Source organism: Ranitomeya variabilis, chromosome 1 (assembly GCF_051348905.1).
Source record: "Ranitomeya variabilis isolate aRanVar5 chromosome 1, aRanVar5.hap1, whole genome shotgun sequence".
In the NCBI taxonomy this organism is placed as follows: Eukaryota; Metazoa; Chordata; class Amphibia; order Anura; family Dendrobatidae; genus Ranitomeya; species Ranitomeya variabilis.
In genome coordinates, this window is record NC_135232.1 from 1,130,974,278 (window position 1) to 1,130,997,381 (window position 23,104).

At 47.1% G+C, this 23,104-nt stretch overlaps 1 protein-coding gene across 1 annotated transcript; it reads right to left on the reverse strand.

Moving 5' to 3' along the window:
• Positions 1-17,957: 17,957 nt before the first annotated feature.
• Positions 17,958-20,163, reverse strand: LOC143793031 (uncharacterized). Its single transcript, XM_077279605.1, has 2 exons — positions 19,638-20,163; positions 17,958-19,166 (listed from the first exon to the last, which is right to left on the reverse strand). Exons 1-2 carry the CDS (start codon positions 20,064-20,066, stop codon positions 18,528-18,530), a joined length of 1,068 nt encoding a protein of 355 aa, XP_077135720.1. The 5' UTR covers positions 20,067-20,163; the 3' UTR covers positions 17,958-18,527.
• Between the last annotated feature and the right edge of the window lie 2,941 nt (positions 20,164-23,104).

A 23,104-nucleotide genomic window follows, 5' to 3' on the forward strand; every position in this document is an offset into this window, starting at 1 on the left:
GAAACCACGTAATAACGCCTCAGAAATCCCATAAAGTCAAATCCGGGGGAGAACATATGTAATCAATGGCGAGGCACCAGTGTAATGGGAAAATGGTGGCGGGAAGCGCAAAGGAGACGAGAGAAAGGTGACATGGAGGCAGGGGCGCGAGCTGTGCTATGGCGGTGGTGGCCACGGGTACGGGGGAGGCACGGGACAAAGCTAGGTCAGAGACGTACGGAGGAGATGGGCCGGAGATCTGGTCAGGGACGTATGGAGGAGATGGGCCGGGGATCTGGTCAGAGACGTATGGAGGAGATGGGCCGGGGATCTGGTCAGAGACGTATGGAGGAGATGGGCCGGAGATCTGGTCAGGGACGTACAGAGGAGATGGGCCAGAGATCTGGTCAGAGACGTACGGAGGAGATGGTACGGGCCAGAGATCTGGTCAGAGATGTACGGAGGAGATGGGCCAGAGATCTGGTCAGAGACGTATGGAGGAGATGGGCCGGAGATCTGGTCAGGGACGTACGGAGGAGATGGGCCAGAGATCTGGTCAGAGACGTACGGAGGAGATGGTACGGGCCAGAGATCTGGTCAGAGACGTATGGAGGAGATGGTACGGGCCAGAGATCTGGTCAGAGACGTACGGAGGAGATGGGCCAGAGATCTGGTCAGAGACGTATGGAGGAGATGGGACGAAGATCTGGTCAGAGACGTACGGAGGAGATGGGCCGGGGATCTGGTCAGAGACGTACGGAGAAAATGGCCCGGGCCAGAGATCTGGTCAGAGACGTATGGAGGAGATGGGCCGGGGATCTGGTCAGAGACTTAAGGAGGAGATGGGCCAGAGATCTGGTCAGACATGTGCGGAGGAGATGGGCCAGAGATCTGGTCAGAGACGTACGGAGGAGATGGGCCGGGCCGGAGATCTGGTCAGAGACGTATGGAGGAGATGGGCCGGGCCCGAGATCTGGTCAGAGACGTATGGAGGAGATGGGACGAAGATCTGGTCAGAGACGTACGGAGGAGATGGGCCGGAGATCTAGTCAGAGACGTACGGAGGAGATGGGCCGGGCCGGAGATCTGGTCAGAGACGTATGGAGGAGATGGGCCGGGGATCTGGTCAGAGACTTAAGGAGGAGATGGGCCAGAGATCTGGTCAGACATGTACGGAGGAGATGGGCCCGAGATCTGGTCAGAGACGTACGGAGGAGATGGGCCGGAGATCTAGTCAGAGACGTACGGAGGAGATGGGCCGGGCCGGAGATCTGGTCAGAGACGTATGGAGGAGATGGGCCGGGGATCTGGTCAGAGACTTAAGGAGGAGATGGGCCAGAGATCTGGTCAGACATGTACGGAGGAGATGGGCCAGAGATCTGGTCAGAGACGTACAGAGGAGATGGGCCGGGCCGGAGATCTGGTCAGAGACGTATGGAGGAGATGGGCCGGGCCTGAGATCTGGTCAGAGACGTATGGAGGAGATGGGACGAAGATCTGGTCAGAGACGTACGGAGGAGATGGGCCGGAGATCTAGTCAGAGACGTACGGAGGAGATGGGCCGGAGATCTGGTCATAGACGTATGGAGGAGATGGGCCGAGCCCGAGATCTGGTCAGAGACGTATGGAGGAGATGGGACGAAGATCTGGTCAGAGACGTACAGAGGAGATGGGCCAGAGATCTAGTCAGAGACGTATGGAGGAGATGGTACGGGCCCGAGATCTGGTCAGAGACGTATGGAGGAGATGGGACGAAGATCTGGTCAGAAACGTACGGAGGAGATGGGCCGGAGATCTAGTCAGAGACGTATGGAGGAGATGGTACCGGCCGGAGATCTGGTCAGAGACGTACGGAGGAGATGGTACGGGCCAGAGATCTGGTCAGAGATGTACGGAGGAGATGGTAGGGGCCGGAGATCTGGTCAGAGGCGTACGGAGGAGATGGTCCGGGCCGGAGATCTGGTCAGAGACGTACAGAGGAGATGGTCCGGGCCGGAGATCTGGTCAGAGACGTATGGAGGAGATGGGCCGGGCCCGAGATCTGGTCAGAGACGTATAGAGGAGATGGGATGAAGATCTGGTCAGAGACGTACGGAGGAGATGGGCCGGAGATCTAGTCAGAAACGTTTGGAGGAGATGGTACGGGCCGGAGATCTGGTCAGAGACTTACGGAGGAGATGGTACGGGCCAGAGATCTGGTTAGAGATGTACGGAGGAGATGGTAGGGGCCGGAGATCTGGTCAGAGGCGTACGGAGGAGATGGTCCGGGCCGGAGATCTGGTCAGAGATGTATGGAGGGGTCAGAGTACAGGCTGGAGATCTGGTCAGAGACGTACGGAGAAGATTGTACCAGACGAAGATCTGGTCAGAGACATACAGAGGAGATGGTCCGGGCCGGAGATCTGGTCAGAGATGTATTAAGTGGACAGAGTCCGGGCCGGAGATCTGGTCAGAGACGTACGGAGAAGATTGTACGAGCCAGAGATCTGGTCAGAGACTTATGGAGGGGACAGAGTACGGGACGGAGATCTGGTCAGAGACCTAAGGAAACAGAGTCCAGGCCGGAGATTACGTCAGAGACATACTAAGGGGACAGAGTCCGGCCTGGAGATCTAGTCAGAGACGTACGAAGGAGATGGTACGGTCTGGAGATCTGGTCAGAAATGTACTAAGGGGACAGAGTCCGGGCCAAGCATTAGGTCAGAGAGGTATGGAGGGGACAGGGTACAGGCCGGAGATCTGGACAGAGACGTATGGAGGAGATGGTATGGGCCGGAGATCAGATGAGATGTACGGAGGAGGTGGTACAGGCCGGAGATCAGGTCAGGGACATACAGAAGGGACAGAGTGCGGCCGGAGATCAGGTGAGAGACGTATGGAGGAGATGGTAAGGGCCGGAGATCTGGTCAGAGACATGCGGAGGAGACAGAGTATGACCGGAGATCTGGTCAGAGATGTACGGAAAGGGCAGAGCCCGGGCCGGAGATCAGGTCAGAGACGTACAAAGGAGACAGGGTACTGTTCGGAGATCTGGTCAGAGATGTTTGGAATGGACAGAGTGCGGGCCGGAGATCAGGTCAGAGACTTACTGAGGAGATGGTACGGGCCGGAGATCAGGTCAGAGATGTACGGAGCGGACAGGGTACAGGCCGGAAATTTGGTCAGAGACATATGGAGAAAATAGTACAGGCCGGAGATCAGATCAGAGACATACTGTTATGATCTGGTGGCTTAGGAGCAGCATTAGACGTACTCTGGAGAAGGTGGTACCTGTACTGACCGCAGACCCTGAACTTAACACCGCAACTAGAAGTAGCCGTGGAATGTACCTAACACTTCCTAGACATCTCGACACAGCCGGAGGACTAATTACCCCTAGAGATAGAAAAGGGAAAACTATCTTGCCTCAGAGAAAATCCCCAAAGGATAGACAGCCCCCCACAAATATTGACTGTGAGAGGAGAGGGAAACAACATACGCAGACTGAAATCAGAATTTAGCAAAGGAGGCCACTTCTAGCTAAATAGAAAGGATAGGACAGAGTGCTATGCGGTCAGTATTAAAACACTAGAAAATATCCACCACAGAAAATACAAAATCTCCACATCTAACTAAAGACATGGAGGGTATATCTGCATCTCCACAGATACCAGCTTGGCTGAACAAATCCTTATACAGACCAAGCTGGACAAGACAAAACATGGAAAATAACTTGAACGATCAGGCCCACAGCATGTGGACTGCAAAAAACAAAGCCAGAACTTATCTTTGTTGAAATGAACAGCAAGCAAGAGAGACCAGGCAACAGTCTATGGTCCATATCTGCACAAAGGAACAGCGCTCCACCGGGTGTAATGATCCGAAGAAATCTTTATTTAGCCATATAGCATCAGCGATGTTTCGACCATATGCTGGTCTCTTGAAAAAGACCAGCATAAGGTCGAAACGTCGCTGATGCTATATGGCTAAATAAAGATTTCTTCGGATCATTACACCCGGTGGAGCGCTGTTCCTTTGTGCAGATATTGATGTTTTACCCAGGAGGGTTCCCTGGATATGGAACGAGCGCCCGAATGAGAGAGTGCTGTCAGCCACTTGTATATTTTATTAACAGTCTATGGTCCTTGACCCACCGAAAACATTCAATAGTCAACATTCAGACAATAGCCTATGTCTCCTGAAAATATACTGTATTTTTGGCATAATTAATATTAAGAGCTGTGTCATCACAGGGGCATAATAACTGACAGGCGCATTTCCCTGTCAACTGAACATGCTGACAGGCTGATTCTTATGAAAATGAACAAGGCCTGGATCGGTTGAGACGTCTTAGGCTTCCTTCACATTTCCGGCGGTAGTCTGGCATCACAAAGCGTCGGTGCGACGTACCGACGGACGTTTGGGAAATAGTGGATAACGTGCAGCAGATGCAGGGTCCGCTGTCCGGAAAGGAAAGTGTAACATCCCGGGGAGGAGAGAGAGATTTCCGGCCGGGCATGTTCAGTAGGAAACACAGATTACGGTCCGCCAAAATGCACAGGATCCAGTGCACGACGGACATAACGTGTGCCCATACGTCGCTAAGGCTACTTTCACACTAGCGTCGTGCACTGCACGTCGCTATGCGTCGTTTTGTAGAAAAAACGCATCCTGCAAAAGTGCTTGCAGGATGCGTTTTTTCTCCATTGACTTGCATTAGCGACGCATTGCCACACATCGCAACCGTCGTGCGATGGTTGCGTCTGTGCGTCGCCACCAAAAAACGTTGCATGTAACGTTTTTTGGTGCGTTGTTCCAGTCTTTTCCGACCGCGCATGCGCGGCCGGAACTCCGCCCCCGCCTCCCCGCATCTCACAATGGGGCAGCGGATGCGTGGAAAAACAGCATCCGCTGCCCCCGTTGTGCGGCGCTTTCACTGCTAGCGTCGGTGCGCCGCAACGTCGCATAGCGACGTGCAGTTCATGACGCAAGTGTGAAAGTAGCCTAATACAAGTCAATGGGAAAAAACAGGATCCTGCATACAAATTTGCTGGATCCTGTTTTTTCGCAAACTGACGTATTTCGACGTGTGGAGAAAGACGGAAATGTGAAAGAAGCCTTAACCCCACCAGATGACATCGGTAGAACTTAAAGCCAACTCAAATGTTTTTTTTTTTTTCCTGGTGTATTCCCATGCACCTAAAAAGAGCATACTGTTCATGGTTTCTTCTTTCTCTTGTTCTCCTCTACCATATCAACAGGAGCATCAGGCGGCCATCACTCTATATTATTGTAGGGTCAACAGGTGGCCTTCACTTAAAATCTTTATAGGGTCATCATCCTTCCCTCATTCAACAGTTTTATAGGGTCATCAGGCGGCTCTCACTCAAAATTTTTATCGGTTCATCAGGCGGTCTTCACACTTTTCCCTGGTACCTCCAGAGTGGAGGGTTAGTTTGTGATTAGAGGCAACTAGGCAATGTCTAATATTGCTATGTCAGTTCTTGTATACGGCTGCTGCAGTTAAAACAACAGTCCTTGTTAGGGATAAATATTTTCCTTTCTGTAGTAAAATCACTGTTACCTGCATTGTGTGACCATGGTCACCATGGTTGGCACAGAAAGTACCATTAAAAGTTGATAGGGCGGACACCCGAATGGATCGCCACCATCACAGGGACGTGTAATCGGCCAAGATTATCCAGAGACGCAATGGAGAGCGCGGCAGGGGAAGGCCGCAGAGGACCGTCCCAATGCTGTGCCCGGGACCCCGGATTGGTTTCGGTCTGATAAATGCACGCATCCCTGGTGGTAAGCGCTTGTTTGCACCTATTAGTTCTAACATAACCACAGTTGTCCGAGTCAACGGACTCGCCTACACTGATCTGTATCTTAGGCCTGTCCCACACGTCCAGATAATTCCGGTACCGGAAAAATCGGTACCGGAGTTATCCGTGTCCGTGAGCTCACGTAGGCCATCCGTGTGGCACACGTGCGGCAGCCGTGTGCCGCCCGGGTACCACACGGACGGTGCAGGAGAGACAGCGCTACAGTAAGCGCTGTTCCCCCTGTGTGGTGCTGAAGGCTGCATTCATCTCTTCTCCCCTCAGCGTTCGCTGGAAAGAAGAGATGAAAGTTAAATTTTTTCTATTTTTTTGTTAAAAATAAACTTTGCTGGTGTCCTCCCATCCCCAGTGCGCCGCCCGGCCCCTTGCAGATGCAGAGAAATACCTAGCTCACGTGATGTCTCCTCTCTCCTCTCCGTGCCGCAGCTTCTTCCTGTATGAGCGGTCACGTGGTGCCGCTCATTACAGTTGATGAATATGCGGCTCCACTCCTATGGGAGGTGGAGCCGCATATTCATCACTGTAATGGGCGGCACCACATGACCACTCATACAGGAGAAGCAGCGGAGAGGAGAGAGGAGACATCGCGGGAGCTAGGTGAGTATTTCTCTGCATCTGCAAGGGGCCGGGCGGCGCACTGGGGATGGGAGGACACCAGCAAAGTTTATTTTTAACAAAAAAATAGAAAAAATTGAACTTTCATCTCTTCTCTCCAGCGAACGCTGCGGGGGAGAAGAGATGAATGCAGCCTTCAGCACCACACAGGGGGGACAGTGCTTACTGTAAGCGCAGTCTCCAGCACGGCACACGGATGGCACACGGACAGCACACGGACAACATCCGTGTGCGGTACGTGTTTTACACGGACCCATTGACTTTAATGGGTCCGTGTAATCCGTGCGCTCCCACGAACACTGATATGTCTCCGTGTTTTCCAAACGGACACATGGTCCGCGAAAACACGCTGACATGTGCAGAGACACATTGATTTTAATGAGTCAGTGTCTCCGGTACATGAGAAAACTGACACCTCACGTACCGGAATCACTGACATGTGAAACCGACCTTACTAAGCGTTGAACACACATCATAATTCGCTTTCACCTCAGCACCTGAGTTAGACCCCCACCCCTTGCTGACCTCATGTGGATTGGGTTGTGGGATGTTCTCAACCCTTAAGGATTTAATGAAATTTCCAAAATTATATACACTGCAGAAGTTCGAGATCGCCGCCATATTTTTTGTCGTGATTTTACCTTTCCATAGACAGTAAACATGACATGGCTGGTGTCTGCGATCTGGCTACTATTGATTTGGGGCTTATAGGCAGGTGTCACAGTTATGAAAAAAATATGCATTTTCTTTACCAATTAGTCCTCAAGTTGAAAATGTATGTCCCATCACAATCGGAACTATACAAAACCCAATATCTCTATCTGGACCCCGGAGCCGGGCTGACTTCCAAAGATTTTTCAATGAAAGGCAGCTCATCCTGGAGGAATACTAGTTACTCCTAAAGGTGTTAAGATTTCCTGCTGCTCTTCCTCTGCAATCTCTAAATCCCAGTCTTCCTCCCAATAGACATCCTGCTTGGCATTAGGATTCCTCACTCCACCATATGTGTAATTCTACATCAAGAGGTTTAGAATGTCAGCTCTTATTTCTATGTGAAAAGAGAGAGGTATGGTTCATCTTAATATTTTTAGAGGGTCATCATGTGGCACTTGTTCAAATTTTTTAGAAGGTCATTATGCAGCGCTCTCTCAATTTTTAGAGGGTCATTATGTGGCGTTCTCCCCAAATGTTTAGAATGTCATTATATGGTGCTCTCTCCAAATTTCTAGATGGTCATTGTAATATGCATTAATTAAATCTTGTACCTTGTCTCTTTAAGAAAGATGAGATGTAGAGAATTGTGGGTAGTTACAGAGAGGAGGGGGAGAAGTTACTTTCACTTTGTCATGCATGCAGAGACAAGCTTATGCAACGTGCTAAAGAGAAATAAAGATAATGAAGATTTACTAGTGTGGATTACTTACAAAGTGTGGACACTACAACTGGCGACGAGGATGGGATGAAAATCTTCTGCTGCAGTGAGTACTAATCCCTATTTTACTGATCCACACGGCTGCACCACTGAAAAACTTCATCATGGCTGAATACTTACACAGTTTCCCACAGTTTGATATGACTGATGTCACTAATCTCTCCCATAACTGGAGAAAATGGTTGAGCAGATTTGAGAACTTTCTAGAAGCCATAGATATAAAAGAGGAGAAAAGAAAGAAAGCATTACTTTTACATTGTGCAGGCACAGGAGTCTATGATATCTACTGCACATTACCTGCATCTGAGACAGATACATACAGCGATTGCAGCAAAGCTCTCACTGATTACTTCAATCCCAAACAAAACATCAGATATGAGAGATACAAATTCAGAATTGCTAAGCAGCTTCCCGAAGAATCCATAGACACCTATGTCACACGACTGAGGGAGCTAGCACATGGATGTGCATTCACAGATATAGATGATGAAATCCTAACTCAGGTAATCGTCACCTGCTCATCTAACAAAATAAGGCGCAAAGCTCTGCAGCAAGATCTCTCTTTACATGAATTACTCAAAATAGCCCGTGCTACGGAAATAGCAGATCATCAGGCTACTACAATGGAGAATGGGGAAAAGTCACAGGTACATAATCTCGTGCATAAAAATACACAAGACAAGCAAACCCCAAAACAGAAAAAATGCTATAGATGTGGACAGGAGTTCCCTCACCGCCTGGACAGATGTCCAGCTATGGGACAGACATGCAATAAGTGTGGAAAAGGGAACCATTTGGCAGCTGTCTGCAGATCAGCACAATACAAGCCTTCTCTGCCTATGACACGGCCTGCAGATGTAAAAATGGTAAATCAGGATACAGAAGAAGCATCTGGAGCAGAAAACTACGTGTTCACCACCTCTGCCACTGGCTCTGTACAGTCCCCCTGTATCACACTCCCAATCTGCGACACCAATATCACGTTTACAATAGATACGGGAGCGTCAGTGGACATCATAGACAGCACTACCTATGAGCAATTGAAGACAAAGCCAGTTTTGCAGCAAGTACATACTAAAATCTTCCCATATGGATCTAAAATACCTCTAACTACCAGAGGGCAGTTTGATGTTGAACTGAGCTATAAAGACAATAAGCAGAAAACTACCTTTCATGCGTTACAAGGATCAGGAGGCTGTCTTCTCAGCTATCACACTGCCTTGAAGCTAGGTCTCATCCAAATTATCCATTCCATAACTGATCCTGCGGACATGGATATACAAACCATGGTGAATAATTTTCCCTCCCTATTTAGTGGCTTGGGGAAACTAAAAGACTCTCAAGTACATCTTCATGTGGACGATAGTGTTCGCCCAGTGGCCCAGTCACATAGGCGCATTCCATTTCACCTGAGAAGGAAAGTAGAAAAAGAACTCCAATTCCTCATGGACGAGGACGTTATCGAAACCGTTACTGGGCCCACTCCCTGGGTCTCACCACTGGTGGTAGTTCCTAAACCAAAGGCTCCTGACCAGGTGAGATTGTGTGTTGACATGCGCCTACCCAACACTGCCATTCAGAGAGAAAGACATATCTCACCCACAATTGATGACATCATTCATGTGTTAAATGGAGCGACCGTCTTTTCAAAACTCGATCTCAATAAGGGCTATCACCAGTTAGAGCTGAGTCCAGAATCCAGATATTTGACAACATTTTCCACACATGTGGGCCTCAGAAGATATAAAAGATTGACTTTTGGGGTCTGCTCTGCAGCGGAAATTTTTCAGGATGCAATAAGGGGCGTTATTCAGAACATTCCAAATGCCTTTAATTACAGTGATGACATACTGGTGTTTGGCAAAACTCAAGCTGAACACAATCGTGCTCTATATGCCGTCTTTGAATGCCTCCTCTCTGCTGGACTCACCTTAAACAAGGAAAAATGTGAATTTGATAAAAATTCATTAGAGTTTTACGGTCATATTTTTTCGGCAAAAGGGGTACAACCTGATCCCAAGAAAGTGGAATCCATTAAATCAGCCTCAATTCCACAAGATGCCAGTGAAGTACGCTCGTTTCTTGGAATGGCCAGTTATTGTGCTAGATACATTCCAAACTTCTCAACAATTAACAGTCCATTAAGGGAACTTACAAAACAGAGTTGTGTTTTTCAATGGTCTCCAGACTGTCAAAATGCATTTGAAACAATTAAAACTGAACTTTGCTCAACAACCACAATGGCCTATTTTGATCCAGCTCTCCAAACTGAGCTAATTGTGGACGCCAGTCCCGTGGGGCTGGGTGCCATCTTAGCACAATATAAAGATAACAATCAAAATCCTCAGATTATTTCTTATGCAAGTAAAAGCTTAACAAGCACGGAACGGAAATATTCACAACCTGAAAAAGAAAGCTTGGCAGTTGTCTGGGGATGCGAACATTTTCACTTATTTCTGTATGGAGCTCCCTTCACTGTTGTCACAGATCATCAAGCACTCCTTACGATCTTTGGAAATCCCAGAGCTAAAATGCCTGCACGCATAGAACGGTGGGGTCTACGTCTACAGGACTACAACTACAAAATTGTCCACAAGCCTGGAAAATTCAGCAATCCCGCTGACTATCTGTCAAGACATCCGATGACTGATGATCTACCTGAGCATTCCGCCATTGAAGAATACATATGCTTCATTACAGCCCATGCAGTACCAAAAGCTCTTTCCATTGATCACTTTGTGAACGCCACAACAAGTGACAAGACACTACGTGCTTTAATACAAATCATCCGAAATCGAAGGTGGCATGAAATTCAAAGAGAAAAATTTCCCGATCCTGAGATTGATCTGACAGAATTAAAACTATTCTCAAGTGTACGGTATGAACTATCTGTCACTGAGGAATGCCTCATCCTTCGAGGTACCAAATTGGTTGTACCTAAGACTCTGCGCAGCTTAGTAATACAGATAGCGCATGAAGGTCATCTGGGAATTGTTGGCACAAAGAAATTACTCAGAGAAAAAGTGTGGTTCCCAAACATGGATCAATTGGTGGAAGAGAAGGTTAAACACTGTTCCACCTGCCAAGTTATCACTCCATCATCACAGCTGGAGCCTTTACAAATGTCACCTCTACCCACTGCTGTCTGGGAGGAGGTGGCAGTCGATATATATGGACCGTTACCAAATGGCCAATACATTCTAGTAACAATTGACGAATATTCCAGATACCCTGTCATTTCTTTTATCTCTTCAACATCTGCTACTAGTGTGATACCAGAACTGGATAACATATTTTCAGCATATGGCATTCCAAGAGTGGTCAAAACGGACAATGGACCTCCATTCAATGGACACGTGTTCACACAATTTGCTGAATACTTGGGGTTCAGTCACAGAAAAATCACACCGTGCTGGCCGCAAGCAAATGGAATAGTTGAACGCTTCATGCGCACCATGGGGAAACGAATCAAGGCAGCTAGCCTGGAGTACACCCCACTGAAACAGTCATTGTACAAATTCATGCGCAATTACCGCAATACGCCACATTCTACTACCAATGCTGCTCCAGCGCATCTAATGTTTGGCAGAACTCTGCATATACGAATCCCTGACATAGTCAGTCGTCCTGTACCAAGTGACTCCTCTGTGCGCTTAGCAGACTCTTCCAACAAACAAACCATGAAACACTATGCAGACAGAAGGCGAAGGGCACAGCCAAATGCTATCAAAAGAGGTGACGTCGTTGTGGTGCGTCAGAGACCAACCAACAAGACTTCAGCTGCATATTGTCCCGCAAAATATAACGTTATTGACAAGAAAGGCAGCATGGTCACGGCTGAGAGGGATGGACACTCCATAACTCGAAACTCTTCACATTTCAAAATTATTCCTCAAAATAATGACAATGGACATTCTCTGGGGGAAGATTCGGCACTCAACAGTGGAGAGAATCACCAGGAGGCAACAAGTTCTTCATTAATGGACACCATCGCTGAGCCCAGACGTTATCCATCAAGAGAGAGAAGGGCTCCATCCAGACTTATTGAAGAAGCGTGACTTCTTTTCTTTAACAGGGCAAAATGGACATACGTTTTCTTGGACATTTTTCTTGTTGCATCATTAGTTCATGTTATTTTATTTTAGTTTTATTCGTTTAAAAAAAAAAAAAAAAAAGGGGATGTTGAAATATGCATTAATTAAATCTTGTACCTTGTCTCTTTAAGAAAGATGAGATGTAGAGAATTGTGGGTAGTTACAGAGAGGAGGGGGAGAAGTTACTTTCACTTTGTCATGCATGCAGAGACAAGTAGTGTTGAGCATTCCGATACTGCAAGTATCGGGTATCGGCCGATACTTGCTGTATCGGAATTCCGATACCGAGATCCGATACTTTTGTGGTATCGGGTATCGGGTATCGAAACAACATTAATGTAATAATGTGTAAAAGAGAGAATTAAAATAAAAAATATTGCTATACTCACCTCTCCGACGCAGCCCGGACCTCAGCGAGGGAACCGGCAGCGTTGTTTGTTTAAAATTCGCGCGTTTACTTGGTTACGTGAAGTCCCGGCTTGTGATTGGTCGCGACGGCCATGTTGCCGGGACGCGGACCAATCACAGCAAGCCGTGACGTAATTTCAGGTCCTTGCAGGATTTTAAAATTACGTTCCGGCGTTGTGATTGGGCGCGTCGTGGTCACATGGGCGACGTAACCAATCACAAGCCGGGACGTCACGGGAGGCTGGACACGCGCACATTTTAAAATGCGCGCGTGTCCAGCCTCCCGTGACGTCCCGGCTTGTGATTGGTCGCGGCGGTCATGTTGCCGGGACGCGGACCAATCACAACGCCGGAACGTAATTTTAAAATCCTGCAGGACCTGAAATTACGTCACGGCTTGCTGTGATTGGTCCGCGTCCCGGCAACATGGCCGCCGCGACCAATCACAAGCCGGGACTTCACGTAACCAAGTAAACGCGCAAATTTTAAACAAAGAACGCTGCCGGTTCCCTCGGTAAGGTGCCGGTTCCCTCGGAGAGGTGAGTATAGCAATATTTTTTATTTTAATTCTTTCTTTTACACATTTATATGGATCCCAGGGCCTGAAGGAGAGTTTCCTCTCCTTCAGACCCTGGGAACCATCAGGAATACCGTCCGATACTTGAGTCCCATTGACTTGTATTGGTATCGGGTATCGGTATCGGATTGGATCCGATACTTTGCCGGTATCGGCCGATACTTTCCGATACCGATACTTTCAAGTATCGGACGGTATCGCTCAACACTAGAGACAAGCTTATGCAACGTGCTAAAGAGAAATAAAGATAATGAAGATTTACTAGTGTGGATTACTTACAAAGTGTGGACACTACAGTCATTGTGCAGTGCTCTATCCAAATTTTTAGAAGGTCATCATGCGGCACTTGTTCAAACCTTTTAAACGGTCACTACGAGGAGCTCTCTCCAAATTTTTAGAGGGTCATCATGCAGCGCGCTCTCCAAATTTTTAGAAGGTCATTATGCAGAGCTCGTTCCAAATTTTGAGAGGGTCATTATGCGGCAGGCTCTCAAAATTTTTAGAGGGTCATCATGCAGCACTCGTTCATTTGTTTTTGTCTTCCAAGGTGTATTGCAGTCCCTCCTAATTTTTGTCAGCCTTTGCACTTAGTGCATAGGCGTTACCAGTCTAGGAGTCCCACTGCTTAAAAATGAGAAAAAAATCTTTCCTGATGCCCTCCTGTACATGTCTTCCAGGGTGCATTGCAGTTCCTCATAATTTTCGGCAGCCCTTGCACTTAGTGCATAGACTTTATGAGTCTGGAAGTCCCACTAGCTAACAATTGTAACAGATGTATATGAGACTGTTCTTTATTTGTAAGATATGGTATATCAGAGTCCCTCTTCCTTCCAATTATTGGCAGTTCTTGCATTGTCCATATAGGCTTTGTGATTTTCAGCATTCCTCCTTCATAAATTAATCAGGTTGTGTCTGACCATGTCATACACACACACCACATACTAACTTGCTTCAAGGCTGGTGGGAGGATACTGTGGTGTTTAGGGATGGGGATGTCGTCTGGGGACTAGGGTTGAGCGAAACGGGTCGTTCATTTTCAAAAGTCGCCGACTTTTGGCTAAGTCGGCGTCTCATGAAACCCGATCCGACCCCTGTGCTTGTCGGCCATGCGGTACGCGACTTTCGCGCCAAAGTCGCGTTTCAATGACGCGAAAAGCGCAATTTCTCAGCCAATGAAGGTGAACGCAGAGTGTGGGCAGCGTGATGACATAGGTCCTGGTCCCCACTATCTTAGAGAAGGGCATTGCAGTGATTGGCTTGCTGTCTGCGGCGTCACAGGGGCTATAAAGGGGCGTTCCCGCCGACCGCCATCTCACTGCTGCTGATCTGAGCTTAGGGAGAGGTTGCTGCCGCTTCGTCACAAGCAGGGATAGTGTTAGGCAGGGTCCATAAACCACCAAACCGCTTGTGCTGTAGCGATTTCCACTGTCCAACACCACCTTCGGTGTGCAGGGACAGTGGAAGCTAAATATTTTTTTTTTTCTCTCAGCGCTGTAGCTCATTGGGCTGCCCTAGAAGGCTCCGTGATAGCTCTATTGCTGTGTGTACGCCACTGTGGAAACCAACTGCTTTTTTCAAAGCACATACCCTCTTGTTCCTTCCTTTCTGCACAGCTATCTTTTTTGTTTGTCCACACTTTTTATTTAATTTGTGCATCAGTCCACTCCTATTGCTGCCTGCCATACCTGGCTGAGATTACTGCAGGGAGATAGTAATTGTAGGACAGTCCCTGGTTTTTTGTTTTTTTTTGTGGGAGATTAAGATTGGCATTTCTGCTAGAGTGCCATCCCTGTGTGTGCCATCTCACTCAGTGGGCCATAGAAAGCCTATTTATTTTTTTCCTTGATTTGGGTTTTAAAATCTACCTTAACAAAAAAACACTACATCAATCAGTGGGAGAAAAATATTGGCCTCAGTCAGGGCTTGTGTGCCACTCCTGTGTGTGCCATCTCTCATTCAGTGGGCCATAGAAAGCCTTTTTTTTATTTTATTTTATTATTTGGTTTCTAAAGTCTCCCTGAAAAAATAAAAAATAAAAAAAAAAACAGTGGGAGATTAATATTGCCCTTTCAGCTTGTGTGCCAGTCTTGACTCCTGGGTGTGCCACCTCTCTCTCTCAAATTGTGGGCCATAGAAAGCCTATTTATTTTTTTCCTTGATTTGGGTTCGAAAATCTACCTTTAAAAAAATCACTACATCAATCAGTGGGAGAAAAATATTGGCCTCAGTCAGGGCTTGTGTGCCACTCCTGTGTGTGCCATCTCTCACTCAGTGGGCCATAGAAAGCCTATTTATTTTTTTGCTTGATTTGGGTTCTAAAATCTACCTTAAAAAAAAACACTACATCAATCAGTGGGAGAAACATATTGGCCTCAGTCAGGGCTTGTGTGCCACTCCTGTGTGTGCCATCTCTCACTCAGTGGGCCATAGAAAGCCTATTTATTTTTTTCCTTGATTTGGGTTCGAAAATCTACCTTAACAAAAAAACACTACATCAATCAGTGGGAGAAAAATATTGGCCTCAGTCAGGGCTTGTGTGCCACCTCTCACTCAGTGGGCCATAGAAAGCCTATTTATTTTTTTCCTTGATTTGGGTTCGAAAATCTACCTTAACAAAAAAACACTACATCAATCAGTGGGAGAAAAATATTGGCCTCAGTCAGGGCTTGTGTGCCACTCCTGTGTGTGCCATCTCTCATTCAGTGGGCCATAGAAAGCCTTTTTTTTTTTTATTATTATTATTTGGTTTCTAAAGTCTCCCTGAAAAAAATAAAAATTAAAAAAAAAACAGTGGGAGATTAATATTGCCCTTTCAGCTTGTGTGCCAGTCTTGACTCCTGGGTGTGCCACCTCTCTCTCTCAAATTGTGGGCCATAGAAAGCCTATTTATTTTTTTCCTTGATTTGGGTTCGAAAATCTACCTTAAAAAAAAAAAACTACATCAATCAGTGGGAGAAAAATATTGGCCTCAGTCAGGGCTTGTGTGTCACTCCTGTGTGTGCCATCTCTCACTCAGTGGGCCATAGAAAGCCTATTTATTTTTTTCCTTGATTTGGGTTCGAAAATCTACCTTAACAAAAAAACACTACATCAATCAGTGGGAGAAAAATATTGGCCTCAGTCAGGGCTTGTGTGCCACTCCTGTGTGTGCCATCTCTCATTCAGTGGGCCATAGAAAGCCTTTTTTTTTAATTATTATTTGGTTTCTAAAGTCTCCCTGAAAAAAATAAAAAAAACAAAACAAAACAGTGGGAGATTAATATTGCCCTTTCAGCTTGTGTGCCAGTCTTGACTCCTGGGTGTGCCACCTCTCTCTCTCAAATTGTGGGCCATAGAAAGCCTATTTATTTTTTTCCTTGATTTGGGTTCGAAAATCTACCTTAAAAAAAAAAAACTCCATCAATCAGTGGGAGAAAAAAGCCGGATTACTCACCGGTAATGCTCTTTTAATGAGTCCACGACAGCACCCCACATGAGAGAGAGAGGGATCCGCCCATAGGAACAGGAAACCTACAGAATAAAAGGAGGCGGTCCCCTCTCCTCCTCAGTTTAGTTTACAGAGTATAAAAAGGGAACCGCAAAAGCTTTAGTATTAATTCTTATTCAGCAAAATATCTTAAAAACTCTATACAACCATTATTTGTGAATCTAAAGAAAGAGCTGTGCATAATCAGGGAGGGTTGTAAATGGGTGCTGTCGTGGACTCATTAAAAGAGCATTACCGGTGAGTAATCCGGCTTTTTACCCTTCGCCACGACAGCACCCCACATGAGAGACTTTCAGAGAGTCATTATTCGGGTGGGATTACTGTACTAAGAACAGCTCTACCAAAGGCCAAATCAGAAGATGAAGATAGATCAAGTCTATAATGGTTGTAAAAGGTAGAAGGTGTAGACCAAGTTGCGGCCTTACATATTAAATGGATCGGGACATCCGCTTGTTCCGCCCAGGAGGAAGCCATGGCTCGTGTCGAGTGTGCTTTAATACCCTCTGGAGGAATCTCGCCTTTTGATGTATAGGCCAAGCAGATAGCATCTCTGATCCATCGAGATATGGTAGCTCTCGTGACCCCATGTCCTTTCTTGTGGCCCTGAAAGGAGATAAACAGAGCCCTACTCTCCCTCCATGTCTGACACCTTTCTATATAAGTCAGGATGGCTCTTCTGACATCTAAGGTGTGGAACTTATGTTGTTCAGGGGTTACAGGAGAATTAAAGGGAACCTGTCACCACGTTTTTGGAAGATGGGATAAAAATAGCGTTAAATAGGGGCAGAGGTGGGCGTTACATTAGTGTGTTTGTTATGCGTTTATTACCCACCTAAGTTGCCGAAATACCTTTGCAAAGTCTCCGTTTTCGCCTGTCAATCAGGCTGGTCTGGTCAAAAGGGCGTTGTCTTCCCCCAGATTTTGCGTAGTTTTCCGTTGGTGGCGTAGTGGTGTGCGCATGCCCAAGGTCCCGAATCCTCTGCCAGGGGATTTAAAAGAGCGCGCTGTTCGTTTTCATTGGTGATCGGTGGGCGCGGCCATCTTCCTTTGGCCGCGCGTGCGCAGAAGCGGCGCTCTGCTGGCCGCGGCTTCAGGAAAATGGCCGCCGCGATATCCATCTGCGCACGCGCGGCATCCCGCGGCCATTTTCCTGAAGCCGCGGCCAGCAGAGCGCCGCTTCTGCGCACGCGCGGCCAAAGGAAGATGGCCGCGCCCACCGATCACCAATGAAAACGAACAGCGCGCTCTTTTAAATCCCCTGGCAGAGGATTCAGGACTTTGGGCATGCGCACACCACTACGCCACCAACGGAAAACTACGCAAAATCTGGGGGAAGACAAGACGCCCTTTTGACCAGACCAGCCTGATTGACAGGCGAAAACGGAGACTTTGCAAAGGTATTTCGGCAACTTAGGTGGGTAATAAACGCATAACAAACACACTAATGTAATGCCCACCTCTGCCCCTATTTAACGCTATTTTTATCCCATCTTCCAAAAACGTGGTGACAGGTTCCCTTTAAAGAAGGAAGGGGGAAATATTTCCTGTGACCTGTGGTAGGTGGATGCTACCTTAGGGAGGTATGAGGGGTCTGGTTTTAGGACTATCCGATCATGGAATATCAGTAAGAAGGGTGGGTCTACTGATAGGGCCTGGATGTCGCTAACACGTCTGGCTGAGGTCAGGGCTACCAAGAGGGCTACTTTATATGTGAGGACATTTAGAGGTATAGAATCTAGAGGCTCAAATGGGGAGCTGGTTAAGGCCTCTAGCACTAGATTTAAATCCCACGGAGGTAGACGGGGAATATGTACCGGGTTACTTCGTTCACAAGATTTAATGAATCTGGAGACCCATCTATCAGCGGCTATATTATATCCATATAGGGCTCCTAACGCTGATATCTGGACTCTTAAGGTGTTTACTGATAGTCCTAATTCTCTACCTTTTTGTAGGAACTCTAGAATAGGTGTTATCGGAACGTGTTTAGTGAACGGTATTGTATGAAAGTTTAAGAATTTTTTCTATACCCTGCTATATATCAGGGTGGTAGATCTTTTCCTACTTAGTAGCAGGGTTTTCACTAGTTGTTCTGAAAAACCCCTTGAGCTTAGTAACTGCCGCTCAAGTTCCACGCCGTCAAGTGAAGCCCTTTCACTTGCGGGTGGAAAAACGGCCCCTGGAACAGTAGTTCCCTGTCCAATGGAAGAATCCATGGCTCGCATAGACACATGCTCTGGAGGCAGGAGAACCACGGCCTCTTTGGCCAGAAGGGTGCGATGAGGATCACCCTTGCCCGTTCCCTCCTGATCTTCCTGATCACTAGCGGAACTAGAGACATTGGAGGAAAGGCGTAAGCCAGTTTGAAGTTCCAAGGATGGTGTAGGGAGTCCAGTATGTCTGGATGATCCAAGGAGTTCAGGGAAGCGAATCTTTCTACCTGTCTGTTGCCTCTTGTGGCAAATAGATCTACCTGAGGCATTCCCCATGCTTTTGTTATTAGTCGGAACACGGTTCTGTTTAAGGACCATTCTCCCTGGCGCAGCCTGTTTCGACTGAGGTAGTCCGCTTTGGTATTCTCTACTCCTCTGATGTGTAGGGCTGTTAGAGATGCCAGATGAATCTCTGCGAACTGGAAGATCTCCCCTGCGATGGTCATCAGACTTCCTGACCGTGTACCGCCCTGACGGTTTACATAGGCCACTGTGGTGGAGTTGTCTGAGAAAACTCTTACATCTGCTCCTTGAATCTGTGGAAGAAAATAATTTAAGGCTTTCCCTACTGCTGTTAATTCTTTCCAATTTGAAGAACATGATGATTCTGCCTGATTCCAGGTATCCTGGACTACATCATTTTCCATATGTGCACCCCATCCCGTAGGGCTGGCGTCGGTAGTAATCATTTTGGATGGATCTACTATCCAAGGTACGCCTGCTGAAAGGTGTCCCATATCTAGCCACCAGGATAGAGATTCTACGACATCTCTAGAGAGAGTTAGTTTACTCTCTAGGTGTCCTTTCCGTCCCTGGGCTGACAGTACTTCGTACTGTAATTGGCGGGTATGGAATTGAGCCCATGGTACAGCCGGGATACATGAGGACAATGACCCTAATAAGGACATAGCCTTTCTCAGTGTCATGTAGGGGTTTCTTATTGCTTCTGACACTTTTGACTGTATAGTCATTCTCTTTGAATGTGGGAGGAAGCTCTTTTGACTTACGGAGTCCAGCTGGATCCCTAGAAACATTTGAGTAGTGTCTGGCTTCAATCTGGACTTTTCGAAGTTGATAATCCAACCCAAGTCCTGCAGGGATGAGATTGTGTTAGACAACCGCAATTTACATTGAGCCACAGAATTGCCTATCACTAAAAAGTCATCCAGGTATGGTATTATTAAAGTGTCCCGTTGGCGTAGATGAGCCATCACTTCTAACATCACTTTTGTAAAGATGCGGGGGGCCATAGAAAGCCCAAATGGCATTGCTACATATTGAAAGTGACGAACCTGTCCCTCCAGGATGACCGCTACTCTTAGATACTGCTGGTGTTCGGCGTGTATGGGAAGGTGATAGTAAGCATCTTTTAGGTCTATCCCGGCCATGACACACCTAGGGAACAAAAGCTTGATGGTAGAACTAATGGATTCCATTTTGAAAGTGTGGTTACGCAAAAAGGAATTTAGTTTTTTGAGGTTTATGATGGTTCGAAATGAACCATCTGGCTTATTGATCAAAAATAAAGGGGAATAGAACCCCTTCCCTTCTTGATCTCGTGGAACCTTTATCAATACTTTTTTAGATAGAAGCGACAGGATCTCTGATTCTAGAGCTTCTTGTTGTTGCTGACCTCTCGGAGATGTTACAATAAACGAATCCCAAGGGATTCTATCAAATTCTAATTTTAATCCGTTTTCAACAATGTCCAGAATCCAAAGACTAGATGTTATCAGCTTCCATTTAGAAAAGAAATATTTCAATCTACCGCCTACTTCATAATTAACGGTACTTGTTACGTTTTTGGTTATAGGATCCCGAAAACAGAGCACCTCTTTGTTTTGGATCCTTTGTCTCCCAGCGCTCCCTTTGTTCAGTAGGTTTGTTTCTGGTAAAGGGGCGTCTCCTGAAAGCTCTCCTGTAAGAGGGAAGGTACTGGTTAGGGAAGCCTTTCTTCCGCTCTCCTGCCTTATTTAAGAGCTCGTCCAGAGTTTTCCCAAATAGGAACTCACCCTGGCAGGGAATCGCACAAAGTTTTGCTTTGGCCTGTGCGTCCCCTTTCCAATTTTTCAACCAGAGTGCTCGCCGGGCTGTGTTTACTAGGCCGGCTGACCTGGCTGTTAGGCGTAGCGAATCCACCGACGCATCTGCTAGAAACGCTACTGCATCTTTCATTAGAGGGATTTTCGACAGAATTTTATTTCTCGAAGCTCCACCTCTAATTTGTTCCTCCAGCTGCTCTGTCCATACTAGCAGTGACCTTGCAGTGCAGGTGCTAGAGATGGCTGGTCTGAATGCCCCCGTATTAGCCTCCCATGACCTCTTAAGTAAGGCTTCTGCCTTTCGGTCTAACGGATCAGTTAAAGTCCCTGAGTCCTCCACAGGCAAGACCGACTGTTTAGAAGTTGAAGCCACTGCCGCATCAACCTTTGGTATCTTTTGCCAGGAACTAAGTTCTTCATCACTGAAGGGGTAGCGTCTTTTAGCAGAGGATGGTAAGAATCCTCTCGTGTGTTGTTTCTCCCACTCTTTTTTAACCAGCTCCTTAATTGTGGGTATGGCGGGGAAGGACCTTCGTTTTCTTTGTCCTAACCCCGCAAACATGATGTCCTGCGCTGACTTCTTTCCCTTCTCATCTGGGCACCCCATCGTGCTCCTGACGGCTTTAATTAAACTGTCTACACTACTATTTGGTAGACAAAGGCCTCCTTCATATTCCGATGAACTTGGCTGGGACTCCTCTTCATCAGAGGATTTTTGTACTACCTCTGACTCCGAGCTTACTGGAGATCGGGACCTGCTAGGCTGACGGGTACTGGTGCTACTCGTATGCGCCAAACCCTGCATCTCTTCACGTATTATGGCTCTAACGTCAGACGGAGTCATTACGTTTTCTTCCCGTAAGGTCAATATGATGCACTCTGCACATAATCTCTTTGTGTATGAGTCCGGGAGGGGTTGTAAGCATAAGGCACATTCTTTATGTTTGGATTTATGTGTCCTTTTCTTAGTCTAGAGGAAGGGGATACAGGAGGAACATATATCAGCATATGGGAAGAGACTCTTTTAAAAACTCACCCAGTGAAGCTGACAGGTACCGGTTCTGGAGGCGGATTCTCTGAAGAAACATCCTTCTGTTTGGTGGCAGATCGCTTAACCTGGGATCGATCTCCACTTTTAGTGCTGCTCCTGGCGCTTGTCTCCTTACTGGGAGACCGCTCTGTTGCAGGCAAGTGCGCTACATCGGCCGGTGAAGCCATACTTACACACACCGGCCGACGCTAGTGCCGCACTTTTAAATCTGGCGCCGAATCTCCTGCCTCCCCGGACCCAACCCGGAAGTGCTCCAGCGACTTCCGGGTTAGACGCGCCGCTCCTCCTTACCATGCGGCGGCTGCTGGATAAGAAGCCGGCCGCTGAGCGCGCGCGTCCTCATGGAGCCGGGCGGACCAGCGGCACCGAACCCGGACCATGGCGACGATCAGACGAGGGGGGAGGCTGCAAACAGTGGCTCCCCCGACGCTGCCTCTGGTACCGCAGCCCCTGCCGTTCCCACGGAGACCGACGCAGGCGGGTGCATGGCCCCAGGAATCCTTGACTGTAGGTACTTCGGGTTCCCCATAGAAACAGGAAACCTAAACTGAGGAGGAGAGGGGACCGCCTCCTTTTATTCTGTAGGTTTCCTGTTCCTATGGGCGGATCCCTCTCTCTCTCATGTGGGGTGCTGTCGTGGCGAAGGGTAAAATATTGGCCTCAGTCAGGGCTTGTGTGTCACTCCTGTGTGTGCCATCTCTCACTCAGTGGGCCATAGAAAGCCTATTTATTTTTTTCCTTGATTTGGGTTCGAAAATCTACCTTAACAAAAAAACACTACATCAATCAGTGGGAGAAAAATATTGGCCTCAGTCAGGGCTTGTGTGCCACTCCTGTGTGTGCCATCTCTCACTCAGTGGGCCATAGAAAGCCTATTTATTTTTTTCCTTGATTTGGGTTCGAAAATCTACCTTAACAAAAAAACACTACATCAATCAGTGGGAGAAAAATATTGGCCTCAGTCAGGGCTTGTGTGCCACTCCTGTGTGTGCCATCTCTCATTCAGTGGGCCATAGAAAGCCTTTTTTTTTTTTTATTATTATTATTATTTGGTTTCTAAAGTCTCCCTGAAAAAAAAAAAATAAAAAAAAAAACAGTGGGAGATTAATATTGCCCTTTCAGCTTGTGTGCCAGTCTTGACTCCTGGGTGTGCCACCTCTCTCTCTCAAATTGTGGGCCATAGAAAGCCTATTTATTTTTTTCCTTGATTTGGGTTCGAAAATCTACCTAAAAAAAAAAAAACTCCATCAATCAGTGGGAGAAAAATATTGGCCTCAGTCAGGGCTTGTGTGTCACTCCTGTGTGTGCCATCTCTCACTCAGTGGGCCATAGAAAGCCTATTTATTTTTTTCCTTGATTTGGGTTCGAAAATCTACCTTAA

What these genes read in the sequence shown, in the direction of transcription:
- LOC143793031 (XM_077279605.1), bottom strand. Translation starts at nt 20,066, where the DNA reads ATGGAATCCATTAGTTCTACCATCAAGCTTTTGTTCCCTAGGTGTGTC. An exon ending in TAGGGATCCAGCTGGACTCC is followed by an intron (nt 19,167 to 19,637) that starts GTAAGTCAAAAG and finishes TTTCTTCCACAG; the next exon opens with ATTCAAGGAGCAGATGTAAG.